General features: G+C 42.5%; 1 protein-coding gene across 1 annotated transcript in view; it reads left to right on the top strand.

The window, feature by feature from the left end:
* The window catches only part of LOC124070240 (polypeptide N-acetylgalactosaminyltransferase 10-like), a 61,717-nt gene that overhangs the window by 14,506 nt on the left and 34,263 nt on the right, over positions 1-12,948 (top strand). The window contains exons 2-4 of the mRNA XM_046409945.1: positions 6,255-6,357; positions 7,407-7,545; positions 11,732-11,898. Of these exons, the coding sequence (XP_046265901.1) occupies positions 6,255-6,357; positions 7,407-7,545; positions 11,732-11,898 (409 nt within the window). The remainder of the gene's footprint in view (positions 1-6,254; positions 6,358-7,406; positions 7,546-11,731; positions 11,899-12,948) is intronic.

Below are 12,948 nucleotides of genomic sequence, written 5' to 3'. Positions count from 1 at the left end.
TAACAAAAAGCCTCCTCCACACGTGGCTCACCTGCTCTTGTCAAAACAGACTGAAAAAGTCCAAATTGTGGTTTGTGTTTTTTGGATGGCTTTGAAATAAACATCCTGCTGATGAAGGAAGACAGCAGAGCAGACAGAGAGAAGCAGGTGGTGAACAGATTAAATTAGTTTGTGAGTAAATAGTAGGATAAGGTGGAGAGTTAAGTCAAATTTAAATGTTAGCATAAGAAATAAGCTACACCACAAGCCTCAGGAATGCATCGTGTTATGTACAACATCCATTAACACTTAGTGTGCACTTATTCACTCGTATCAGTCATATGATTTTCTGTTTCAGTGTGATTATGCACTGAAGCAGGCAAGTAATCAGTCTCTCCTTACACCAGAGCTTTTGATTGTGGTTTTGTACTGTCACATGCGAAAAATGTGTCTCACTCACTTTTTAATCTTTTAGCAGTCTGTTTTGTCTTGATCTCTTAATGACCAGTACAGGTGGAATTAGTTTCAGTGTACTTCTGAATCATTTTTAGACAGACTTGAAAAAAATATTAATTCATTCTTTCAGTCCTCTTTTTTGGTCTTTTCTCTCTCCCCTCCGTGTCTCATGAGTGCAGTTGAACTGGGATGTTGTGAACGGAGTCTTTTCGGCGGTGCTGCTATGCATCTGTAACCTGAGTGCATGTTCTGCCTGCCAGCTCCAACTCAGGGCATTAAAAAAGTTACAACAGAATAACTTGTTGACATAAATAGAATAGATACAAGAAAAAGAGAGTTGCCTCTTGTGTGATACATCCGCCCACTTCATGCCTCAAGGCTTCACTCAAGCCTAAATGCAGACTTTTAGGTAACAGGCAAAACAATTCATCTGTAAACGAGAGCAAGAGAAAGAAATCTCCCATATTAGTCCTCAGAGCTCGTATTTTTCTCCTTCCTTTCACCAGCACCTTAAAAGTGATCGTTCATGGTTGACGGCGATATTACCCTGGCCCCGTACCTCCAGAAATGGAAGACCACTCTGAAAACACCACTCTGGTTCCAGGTGTCAGCAACTTGGGCCGTGTCTCTGCTGTATCACTCCGTGATGTCCCACAGCAGCTGCTGAGGGCCTAAACCCACCGCAGCAGCACCAATCCCACCCTGTCTGATGGAATAGCAAACATAATCTGCTGTCGGGCAGATTAACACAAGACCACAGCAGCATGGAAATGAGGTTAGGCACCCAGTGTTTTCAGAGAGGCGCTTTGTAATCTGCAAATCCCTGCATCCAGGTCACCAGGCGGGAAACTGATGGACCAATGACTGACCACGATCTCACTGCATTTTGTCATGTCCCACTTAAGGTGGGAATGATGCAGTCATGTCACATTTTAAAGAACAGGCTGTTGAGGCTGTTATTGGAAAATACTTGTTTCTGTATCAGGTTCCTCCCTCTGGCCTCAACTTTTCTGAGGTTGGACAACACTTCAAACAAACAGGTTCTAATAAAGTATACCTCAACCCTAAGAGTGTAAATGTGCAGTGAAGCTGTGCTCTGTGACGGGATGTGTCCTTTGAAGGAGACGGCGCCTGAATTTGGACACAGCTGATGTCTCATTTTAGGGAGATTAGGCGACGTGCACGTGTCTGTGTCCGTGTCCGTGCAGATACAGCGGAACGTTTGTTAACTGACACCCACAGTCTGTCTTTTGTGAATCCGTGTGCAAACACTGACTGACATGTGGCCTTTTGTCATCAGTTAAATAGACCACTAAAAGGCTACATTAAATTTAATGAGGGATCACGCTGCCAGGTGACACGAGTTACGTCCCTGTAGCTCTCAGCTCCCTTCACATCGTTCCCTCTCTGCTTCTGTCCTTCTAGCAGGGCTTAAAGGACACATTTCTGTTTTGTCGTGTCACTTCCAAGACATTTTGGGGCCCGTCAGTTCACGAGAGCCCGTTCGATTGAGACAAAACAGCCTGTGTGGATCGTGGTGTTGCTCCCCCAGTGTCCTATCAGTGTGTTTGTGCTGTGTCTTGAATATTAATAGAGCAGAAAAGTGCCCAGAGTGGAATGAGTTTGTGGCAGCGTGGAGGCTCAGCTTTCTGCTGATGGTGATTAGCTGAGTCTAGGAAGGCAATACTCTGCTGTGTAGTACAGCAGACAAACACATTCCTGTCTCTCCAGCCACCTTATTTGCAGCTCGGTTTCAGTTTGCCTCATCTGGGCTGGTGTGAGGCTATGAGCGAGTGTTCTCTTCGTGAATGCCTCCTGAATTACTTTTATTACACCGCAAGTCACCTTGTGGTGTTATCATAAACAAAAGACTCTTTCAGCAACACGCCTTGTGTGTCTTTATGAGAAATTAGACTCCGCTAACAGTCAAACCCTCCAGCAGCATAATCCACTGCTCTACTGTCCATCTGCTGGGACAGTGTGATTATGAGTCTTCGCCCAGTAGTTTCCAATTTACTATTGCACTCACATTAGTAAAGAACAATTTGGCACATTTATCCCGTGGTTGTTAATCACAATGTGTGTTTTGATACTGGTCAGAGTTGTATCCTAAACATTTCCTGCTGTTAAGTTTGATAAAATTGTGTGGAGGATGAAGCAGTGTGGACGGAGGTTTGTGCTCCCTGAGAATCTTCGTGACTCATGCTTATCTGTTTTCCGATCATCAGTCTGTTTTTTTTGTTTTTTCACACGGTTTACTTGAAAGATTTACTCAGAGTTATCAGCTCCTCTAATCTGCTGTGTGGGCACGTTGATGTGAATCTTTTGCTGAGCAACGGAACAAATGTGGATGCTGAAGTTTTAAGATAGTTGTGAACCCCTGACTTTTCACTTATAGCTACCAATAGCTCAGAATATGAGTTTGTCCAATTCACCAAATACCTGGAAAAATAATTCAGGATTTATCATATCATAAAACAGCACGGGATTGTATCACAAAATCAGTTATAGCCCCAACAAAATTACATAAATGTGATGTCCAGAGCACTTTGAATCACCCGCTGCCCATTTGTGATGTTTTCCAGTCAGGATGCCTTCTGTTGCTCCTCTGTAAGAGTTAACAAGAATTTGGCACGGGAATTTAGCCTTCTTAGACTTCCTGAAGAAGCACAGGAAAGACTGGAACGTCTCTGAGCTGGTAGCTGAGTTTATGTTGAGCTTTTCAGTGCAGTCTTTCAGCCAGAGAACATCCGGAATTTGTGCAAGTGGTTGTTAAAGGAGAAGTGTGTGTTGTGAATTGAAGGCCTCCCGTCACCGAGTACTTTTTCTTTGTCTTAGCCCACTTTCATTCCACACATGTGATCACTTCTCCCATCTGTTCCTCAAGATTATTCTGTCTCTTCCACACTCGTCCTCTTTTACTGTCTGTCTCGATTACTTTCACCCGCCCACGTTCCGCTTCCACAAAACTAAACATGTGCACACATTAGCTGAAAAGTTTTCCTCTCTCCTTGTCTTGTTTTTCAAGGTCTTGTTGAGCAGCAAGAACAGCCCCAGAGGAATATCATGGTGACGTGCGCTGAAATTTTAATCAGGAGGAAATGGGGCGGCACAATCTCGCTTCTTTTTAGTATAAATTTGCACAGATGGACTCTTGCTGCTTGTCAGGTCCTCGTGTGTGCCACACTCAGGGCGTCTGTCCGTGACAGAAAGAGGAGGAGGAGGGGGAGAAGAATAAAAGAAGAGAGGAAGAAGAGTGTGTGGAATCGAATAGATTTTTGTATTAGGCTTGCATGCAGCACCTCAGTGCCGAAGCAGCCGAGGCCAGTTGGGGTGGAATAATAGGTTTTACAGCACATTCATCACACAAACAGGCTGAGGCGTGGAGATTTACTGTGTGTCAGGTTCACCTGGACAGGTGGATACTGATGCAGAGGATCATCCCTTTATGCAGTAAAATGAAAGATCCATGTTAGAGCTTTCATCTGAAGAGAATTAGAAATAGTTAAATTAATAATTTAACAGAGAGCAGATTTTACATATGATCAGTTCAGATTATTTAAGCCCTTGAAGTCTGTCCATACAAATTTTCCCTGTATGTGTGAGAAATGGGATTCATCCACAACTTGGTGACAGCGAAGTGTGCATTTTAGAGATGTAATAAGCAGATAAAATGGAAGATAAAACTGTAATGTCAGCAGTGCCAGTTTCTGACCAGATGGTACCGTGACGCTGTCTCGTAACATTAGACTCATTTGGCTCTTTTTTTCCCCAAAGCTGTTTACTTCCCACAGTGACAAACTTTTTTCTCCACGCACTCATCAGGAGGGCTTCAGGGTCTTGCACTTTGACACAAAAAGGATCTTGAAATAACATCATTGTCATCCATTTCTTGTGGTCAAAATCCATAACGTGTTTCATAAACGTTTTGTTAAAGACTATTTGTTATCAAAAAGAAGAAATAAGTCTGGCTGAAGGGGCGCGTCAGTGTCTGTGGCTTACAGACATTTAATTCAGATAATCCCTGATTTTGATCCCATTTAGTCACTTCATAATCCTTATATTGTGGGGACAATGTTGTCCCCAGATGGGATGAGAGTTAATGTGTGTATAGGACATTGACTGTTTTACAATGAATGATATGAGAGCTCCCCAAAATTGAAACTAAAACATCTGAGGCTCCACCCACCCCCAGTAGCTGTGTGTGTGTGTGTGTGTTTGTGTTTACACTGTACATTAGTTTGTTATTCAATGTCATATTCTTCTCAGCCAGCAGTCTGATTAATAATTCACAGTATTTCATACGGTCAGTCAGTGCCATTTGTATTTAAAGTGTTCCACTAATTGCCTCCTCCCATCAAGCTAATTATTTCTCCATTGTGCTGTGATCCCATAATTCACGATGCAGAGTCACTGAAAGTCACTCGGTGTGCAGAATGACTAAGTGGATGGAGAAGCAGCCAGCGCTGTGTATGCTGAGCCACAGTGTCTCTATCTGTCTGTCTGTATGTGTGTGTGGTTGTGTACACAAGGCCTCCGCGGAGCTGTGCGTCACAGCATTGATATTCTCCTCACAGGGTCGTCAAGCATGAAATAGAAGAGCACACTTTCTGTGGATAAACTCTGAGCAGAAGAGTGAGAGTCTGATGCTCTGGAGAAATCTCTGGGCTGACTGTGATACTGATAGTCATGTGTGCCGCACTGTTGTGTAAGGGTGTAACAGCTCTTAAAGGTGCACGCCGCTAGCTTTGCAAGTTTGAGCTCATTACCGGCAAACTGTGTGTACTTTTACATCACTGTTGACCATTTCTCAGTGTTTTGTGGTGGTGGGGATGTTGGTGGCAAAGTCAAACACATTCAACTCATTGGGTTCAGATGCAAAACAGTGAGCTTATTTCCAGTTAAGCAAATTTCCAATCCACAATAAACGAGTCAACTGTACTCCCAGACAGATTTATGAGATCAATTATAATTCATCCATCCATTTTCTATACCGCTTTATCCATCAGGGTCACGGAGGGTGGGGGCTGGAGCCTATTCCAGCAGACTACGGGCGAGAGGCAGGGTTCACACTGGACTGGTTGCTAGTCAATCGCAGATCAATTATCATTACCAAAATATTATTTGGATGAGCATCCAAAGAAATCTTAGTAATGAGAAAGATGCTTATATTTGATTATAGACTTTTGACATTAACTTGAAGACTTGAAGGTTTGCCAGTGATGTTCAATCACCAGTAGATCACATTTATCAATTGGGTTGTTGATCTGTGATAATGCAATCACGGTGCATTCACTGACACTAACATTTTGGAGTTTTAAAAAAAATGCCAAATTCAGGTGATCTTATTCTCAATATCTGCTTATTGTTTTGCCTCAGTAACATTTTCTCACAATCAAACATGGTTAAGCACTGAACTCGGTCTTTTAAGGGTACCAACCGACTTATGTCGGTACTCGCTACTACTGAGAGAGTAAAGAAGGGGTATCTGTACCCAGCTCCGAATACTGGTTCAAAAGTGAACTGTTCCCAGTCCCTGAATTTCCAATCTCGAATGCTTAATGGTCCTTGAAAGCACTACCAAAGCTGATTGTGAAAAAGGTTGAACTGTATTGACTTGTGAAGACAACGATATCATATTGATTATGATTAAACCCAATCAGTGTAAAAAGCTTTGGTGCACTTGGACAATGATGTGATTTGCTGTGTGTGCATCACACCTCCTCTGTGGGCCTTTCAGCCAGCTTTCAGTGCAGGCAGTATGGAGGAATGTGTATGAGATCTTTCACGGCAGTTTGTCTGTTTATGTGTGTCAACAGGGGGTGAACCGCGTGGGTAAGGACGCTCAGGTGGGACGTGATGGCGTGCGCAGGAAAGACTGGCACGACTATGACACAATCAGAAAAGATTCATCTCGATCCGGTAGGTCCAGAGCTCCTCATGCATAATCTGTCTAACATGGATGAGGGCTGCATGATGTATTCATCATGTACACAGTTCACAGTTAAGAAGCATCATATACATCCAGCAGAGTAACTGCTCGCACACACACACACACACACACACACATGCCCGTCTTCTTATTGCCCTCCAGCTCTGCAGCAGCTGTGTAAATCTATGCCTTGACTGCACTTCTGCTGTCATAAATACAGTTTATATCTGCTACAATAATCACCAGCTCAGTTTTAGTGGCCGTTCAGGGAAATCAGCTTCCACACAAACAGTGTAAATTAGTCGAAATGGGTTCATCCCTGAAATGATCCGATAAAGGCTAGAAGTCGTTTTCCTTTCAGTCATTTTCACTTTTTACCTTTAGGGGAGAAAGTGGATCATTTCTGCTCAATGAAACATGTATGTTTTCGAAAAATGAAGGTTGTTTTGCAGATGCCTGATTCTTCTGCAATAAACCTGCACAATATGATGCTGCAAAAATGTGAAGCTGGTCTCCAGCAGTTCAGCCATTTGAGTTCATATTTGTTTTTTAATCAGATTCGTCAGGATTTTTTCACTCCAGAGATGTTTGTGTGCTGCCTTCGTGGTTCATCTGAAGTTTTAAATCCAGCAATATGGCCTGTTTATCTCTGCTCCACAGGGAAAAGAAATAGTTTCAGACTCAATATGTCTGATGTGTTTTCTATTTTTAAGAACTTTAAATCGTCTCAAAATCTTTTTAACTTTATATTTCGAAGTGCTTTCTTAAAGCTTTTTGGTGCACTAATTCATGCCTGTCTTAAATCTGAGATGTAACTTTGTTTTAATGATGAAACTGGAAATTATTTTCAATTTATATATGCATTGGTGGTATACTCTTTGCATGACCAGATTTTTGTTCACATCTGTCTTCGCTCTCAAGACCAGAATCCCCATTACCTGGTTTCGTCTGAGGGCCCTTTCCTTCCCAGAAATGGTTGATTAAGCTTTGATTTTTGCTGTTATCAAACTCTAATAAGTTGTCTGTGTGTTTGGGGCAGGTAACGGCGAACAGGGGAAGGCCTTCCCCCTGACAGACGCTGACCGGGTTGACCAGGCCTACAGGGAGAACGGCTTTAACATTTATGTCAGCGACCGGATCTCTCTCAACCGCTCTGTCCCTGACATCCGCCATCCAAAGTGAGTCCTCCTTATGTGTGTTGGTGTGTGTGTTTGTCTAGGGAGGGAGCACAAGATAAATGTTATCGCCAACCGAAGAGTAAAGCTTTAAATGCCTTCTTGTGTTGACAGAGCTTTAAACTGGACAAAGAAGGCTGTAACATCACTGTACTTTGTATTAGGGTTCCTCTGTGCTTGGGTTTGATCTGTTTTTTCATACCTTCACATGTGCTGTAATCAACATTATTTTGCTTAAAAACAAACATTAATAAAAAGACACGACTGCTGAGCTGAGTCATTGTAGCTGGTATCAACTTTTTAGCCTAAGATGATGTGTTTAATGTGCAATTAGCCCACTTAACCCGCTTAGTAAGACTAAATTCTTTAATTTTATGACTCAGTAGAAGAAATGTGGACCATGTTGGCCATCCCATTTCAGTCTGCCACTTCAGTCATATTTATGGACTATGCAACGGTGACCCAGCGAGAAACAGTTCCTTTTAACATTTCCAGTAAACTGCCCAGTAACCTCGGGCGAAACAGTTTTTTTTTCTCCAGAAAATAAATCATCTGTGTTTGTGTGAGCAGTTTCATCTGAATATGGTGCGGGAACAGGCCACTGAGGGCCGAGAGTCCACAGGTTTTCATTTCAGCCAAAGACTGCAGCAGGTTATTTCACAGATTGGCACTCCATCAACCGGAGAGGAAAAATGAATCACTTGGTATGCTCCTTGGTTGGATTGAAAACTCCCAGCCCTTCATGGCAGATGGTTGTTTCCCCCCCCAAAATAAAGTGTTGGACGAGAGGCAAATAGCTGAGACAATTCAGAGTTGATTCAGATGATTTCAAAAGAGTGACATTTCTTCTTTTTTTTTCTTTTTTTTTGTTTAATTTGAACTGACTACAGAAATGCAGACGTGATTGCTTCTGTGCATGGACTTTATGTTACATTTTGGTGCAGCTAAATCTTGGTCAGTCTCAAACAAACTGATCTTGACTGCGTGAAAAATGCTCTTAACAGAGCTTTGAAAACAAAGTGTTCAGATTTGACTTTCTGCCCTCCAGAAGCATTACAAATGACAGATGTGAAGCAGGTGATGAATTAACCTGTCCTCCTCTTCCTCCTGCCCCTGTAGTCGTGACAGGATGATGGTGGACACTTGTGCCCTGACACCAAGCCCTTCTTCCAGCATTGTTTACACCCTTATTTTTCCATGCTGGATCTGTCCCAACTCATTACAACAAGCACTGTTTGGAACAATTGTTCCAATTATCAACCTGCCCAGTCTATTCACAGGAGAGACGAAGCTTTACACTGACTGAAGCTGATTGCACGCCACACAGCACATATGCACTTGTAAACTGTGTTTTTGACAGCAATTATGAGTGTCATTGTTCCCCTCTGTGCGAGGTGTGAACAACTGATGACAGATGTGTGCTGTGGTTGTTTTCCACTGGGCTTCCTTGTGAAGAACCTTGAAGAGAACAGAGAGGACATTTCCCTGTTAATGACCCCCCGCCATGTTCACATTTGGATGGAATAATTGATGTATTGGACAGTATACTTCTGAACCTAATTCTGAATTTCTGTAAGCCTCAGCCTTGCTTTTAGATCAATGCTATTTGTTTTTTATTATTTTAGTTCAGCAAAAAGGCAAGTGATGGAGCAGTTGTTGATGTGGCCAAAATTAGTTTTTGCAGGGTAGCTGGGCTCAGCACTTAGGGACTGCTCTTTCTTGTTGAGGTGGTTCAGGGATCTTATTAGGATGCCTCATGGAGCTCCCTGTGGAGGATCATCCAACTGGGAGGAGACCCCAGGGCAGACGCTGTAGGGATTTATATCCCATCTGGCCTGGAAACACTTACGGGAAAAGCTGGAGTATGTGACTGGTGCCAGCACAACCCAGATTAGCAGCAGAAAAGCCATAGATGGATGGAATAATGTCAACATATCAAGCTCATGCCAGTACCATAATTTTTAGCAAATGGAAGCAAGACAACGCACAGCCAAAATGCAGTTTAGACTCCAGTTAAACCAAGAAGTCACTGCGGCCCACGTAGACCTGAAGGATGGAGGACGCTTACATTAAGTTCGACCTAACAGAAAGATGAGACGCTGGATGAGCCATGTGGACCTGTGGCTCCTGTACAGAGTGCTGGATTTGTTCCAACTCTCCTCTGACTCATTAAAGAACAAAATACTGAAAATAAACACAGCAGCCAGCAACGCTATAAATATCGTGCGCTAAACAGCGTCAGACCTGCTGACCCGATTCATCACTTATGAGCCTTCAGCACTTTGCCTCCACCTCCCAAAAGCCTTTTTTTGACCCTGCTGTCATAGGTCTCCTCATGCTGTCTCACATTATGTCCTATAGCACCACATAATCCAACAATTTCCTGCAAATGTAATAAAATTTGCACTTAGCCTGATTGAACATGTAATAAAACCCCATAATGTAATAACTTGTCCAGTAATGTAATAAAATGTCCTGACTTATACTGTAATAACATTTTTACAGATAAAGTAATAACATTCAGGTGGGTCATCAGTTTTTCCAAAACTGATAATGTAATAATTTTGACAGATAATGTAAAAACATTATCAGAATGAAGATGCTGACATCCCTGTCGGTGGAGAATGAACCCAGACGTACCCATCCTGAAAAGGACCGTCCATTTGACCAGAGAGGACTTCCTGGACAGCAACATTTTCTCTCAAAGATTCACGGGTTGAATTAAAATTATTTGCACATTGATTGCCTCTTTTCTCTACGAGAGAAATATCCTGCCTGAGCAGCTGATGGTGGGGCATTAAAGGAATATGGAACATTGTTTTTGGATCACTTACATCACTATAAGGAGTGTGTGACTGCAACAACAATGCATATTCAATACACTGAAATTGCACTGTTCCGATGGATAAAACTCCTTATCCACAGTTAGCAAGTGGTTGTTGTTGTTACAGTTTACTATTAGCAAAAAATTTAATGGGGAAGCTATCCTGATTTGAATCATTACTAAAGTATAGCTGTCATTTCCACAATTATTATCAATCAATATGTGCAATGACGATCTCTACAAGATTGTTATTGTTTAACACCATTACTATTCTCTTTCAGTTTATTTCATGAGATTGATTTGAAAAGCAGTTCTTAGTTCAGTTATGCACAGACAAATGAAAGACAGTCAAAGTCTGGTGAAGGATGCCTGCATCCACTGCTGAAAACCAAAGGAAGTTCTCGTCAGGTATACCAGGATCCACAGGCTCCACCCAGGGCAGACAGGGGGTGGTGGAGGGAGCAGCTGTGTCTGTGTGATGGGTCAGAGTGACAGCAGAGTGACAGGGGTCTGACAGCCAGGTGAACATCAGCCTTCAGTGGACCCAAACCTCCCAGCAGCATTTATTCATCCATTCATTTCACTCTCACTCACTGACTGAACGACAAGATAGAGAGGCTGAGTGAGTTTCAGACAGCCAGACAGGCCTGAGAGACTCTGAGATAATTACTGTCTCTCCAGATTCCTCCGTGAGAGAAAGGAAAGAGGAAGAGATGGAAGGGCAAGCCAGCAGGTGGTACGCTTCATTACATCTTATTAAAAGAGCAACACATTGTTCAGCGGGGCTCGTCGAGAGCACTGCAGTGCTCTGAACAAAGGTCTTCTAGAAGATTTTCTTCCCCACTCTCGGTTAGCACTTAAATTTAAATACAAACACCATAAATATGATGATTGGTGAGGTGATTGATAAGTTTTTGGCAGAAGGATGCAGTGCACTCCATCTCTTTGACTGATAATGCAGAAAGTTTGAAGTACCTTGGTCTTAAGGTGTAGTTCAGAAGAAAGAAAATAGTTCCTGCATGAAAATCTCACAACAAGCTCTGTGGATTATCTTGAGAAACCGGGTCATCATTTCCGGAAGGCTCCTGTTCCTGCAGCTGAAAACTCCAGAGCTTCCACCAAAATGATCTAGATGGATAAATTGCACCACAGATAAGAAGAACACTACATATTTTTGCATTGGGGTCTGAACTGTCCCTTTAAGCATGACAGTAATCTAATCTTAAGCATATGACGTTCACGGTTAAAGCTGTTGTTGATGTTGTTGACAAACATGTCCCCAGAGTCACACGACTAGAGTGACTGAAAACACAGTTATTTATCCCCTCTGGTCTTTTCTCTGTTTGGTTTCTCGTGTTTGTGTAGCTGTAAACAGAAGCTGTACGCAGAGAAGCTTCCCAACACCAGCATCATCATCCCTTTCCATAACGAGGGCTGGTCGTCGCTGCTGAGGACCGTTCACAGCGTCCTCAACCGCTCGCCTCCACAGCTCATAGCAGAGGTCATCCTGGTCGACGACTTTAGCGATAAAGGTACCGAGGATGCAGACACACACGCACACGGGCATCTCTGATCAGAACACACACGCGCTGTTACTCAGCCACACGCCTTCACACAGTGAGTCATTTTCAGGACACGTTACCTTCAGCACCGGAAAGCAGCTAATATCTCAGTGGATAGTTTGAAACTTGCACAAGAAGAGTTCAACTTTAGAATGACTGTAAACTTTTGTCTGGCGCCACCTTCAGGCCAAACTTCAGTGTTTTGTCCTATTAGTGGTCCTTTCACGTCTGTCATCCATCCAAGTTTTGTTTTCAGCGTCGCATCCTCATGCTAAATGATGCTGTAACTTGTTAAGTCGTTGACTATATTAATATTTCTGTTAATTTTTCTTTTTTTTCTCTTTTTTAAATATGGTTAACTATTCTTTGAATTATTGTAGATTATTTTTCCAGCGCACGGCCTCAATCTGGTGACATAAAAAATAATGTGCTCTGTGTGTTTGGAGCTGAAGGCTGCAGTAACCTCTGAACAGATGGTGATGAAGAGGTCATTGTGTGACCCTGCTAGTGTTAAGGAGAGAAAAATTCACATCCAGATGTGGATTGGTGTTCTCACAGAGGTGGCTTAATCAGATTGAACTCTGAAGTTAATGTACAGCTTTGAACTCTTACATAATAAATCAGGGGGTGGGGGGTGGGGGATTGGGGGCAAGTGCGATATTATCACTGGGGTCTGAGTGGAGTGGAGAAGATATTCATCATTAAGCCTGGTTCACAGCCACAGTGTGAAGCATAATTTCCTGTGCGCTTCTCCATTTCCTTGGATGTTAAATAATGCACTAAAATATATGAAAAGATAGAGAGAAAAATAAAGGATATGAAGTGTTGCTGCTTTTGTTTGGATTTTAAAGTTCACAGTTTTATTCACAGTTCATAGAAAGTTTTGACTGGAATTAGGTGAATGGAAAAAGTTAAGATGAATGTTATCGTGAGACATACAAACGCAGTGTGTCAAGATTTCAAATGAGATTCACCGGAATAATGATTCCGACAGTCCTGGTGTTTTCAGTCATTTGACAC

Source organism: Scatophagus argus, chromosome 14 (genome assembly GCF_020382885.2).
Source record: "Scatophagus argus isolate fScaArg1 chromosome 14, fScaArg1.pri, whole genome shotgun sequence".
Lineage (NCBI taxonomy): Eukaryota > Metazoa > Chordata > Actinopteri > Scatophagidae > Scatophagus > Scatophagus argus.
This window is presented reverse-complemented; position numbering and strand designations above follow the sequence as displayed.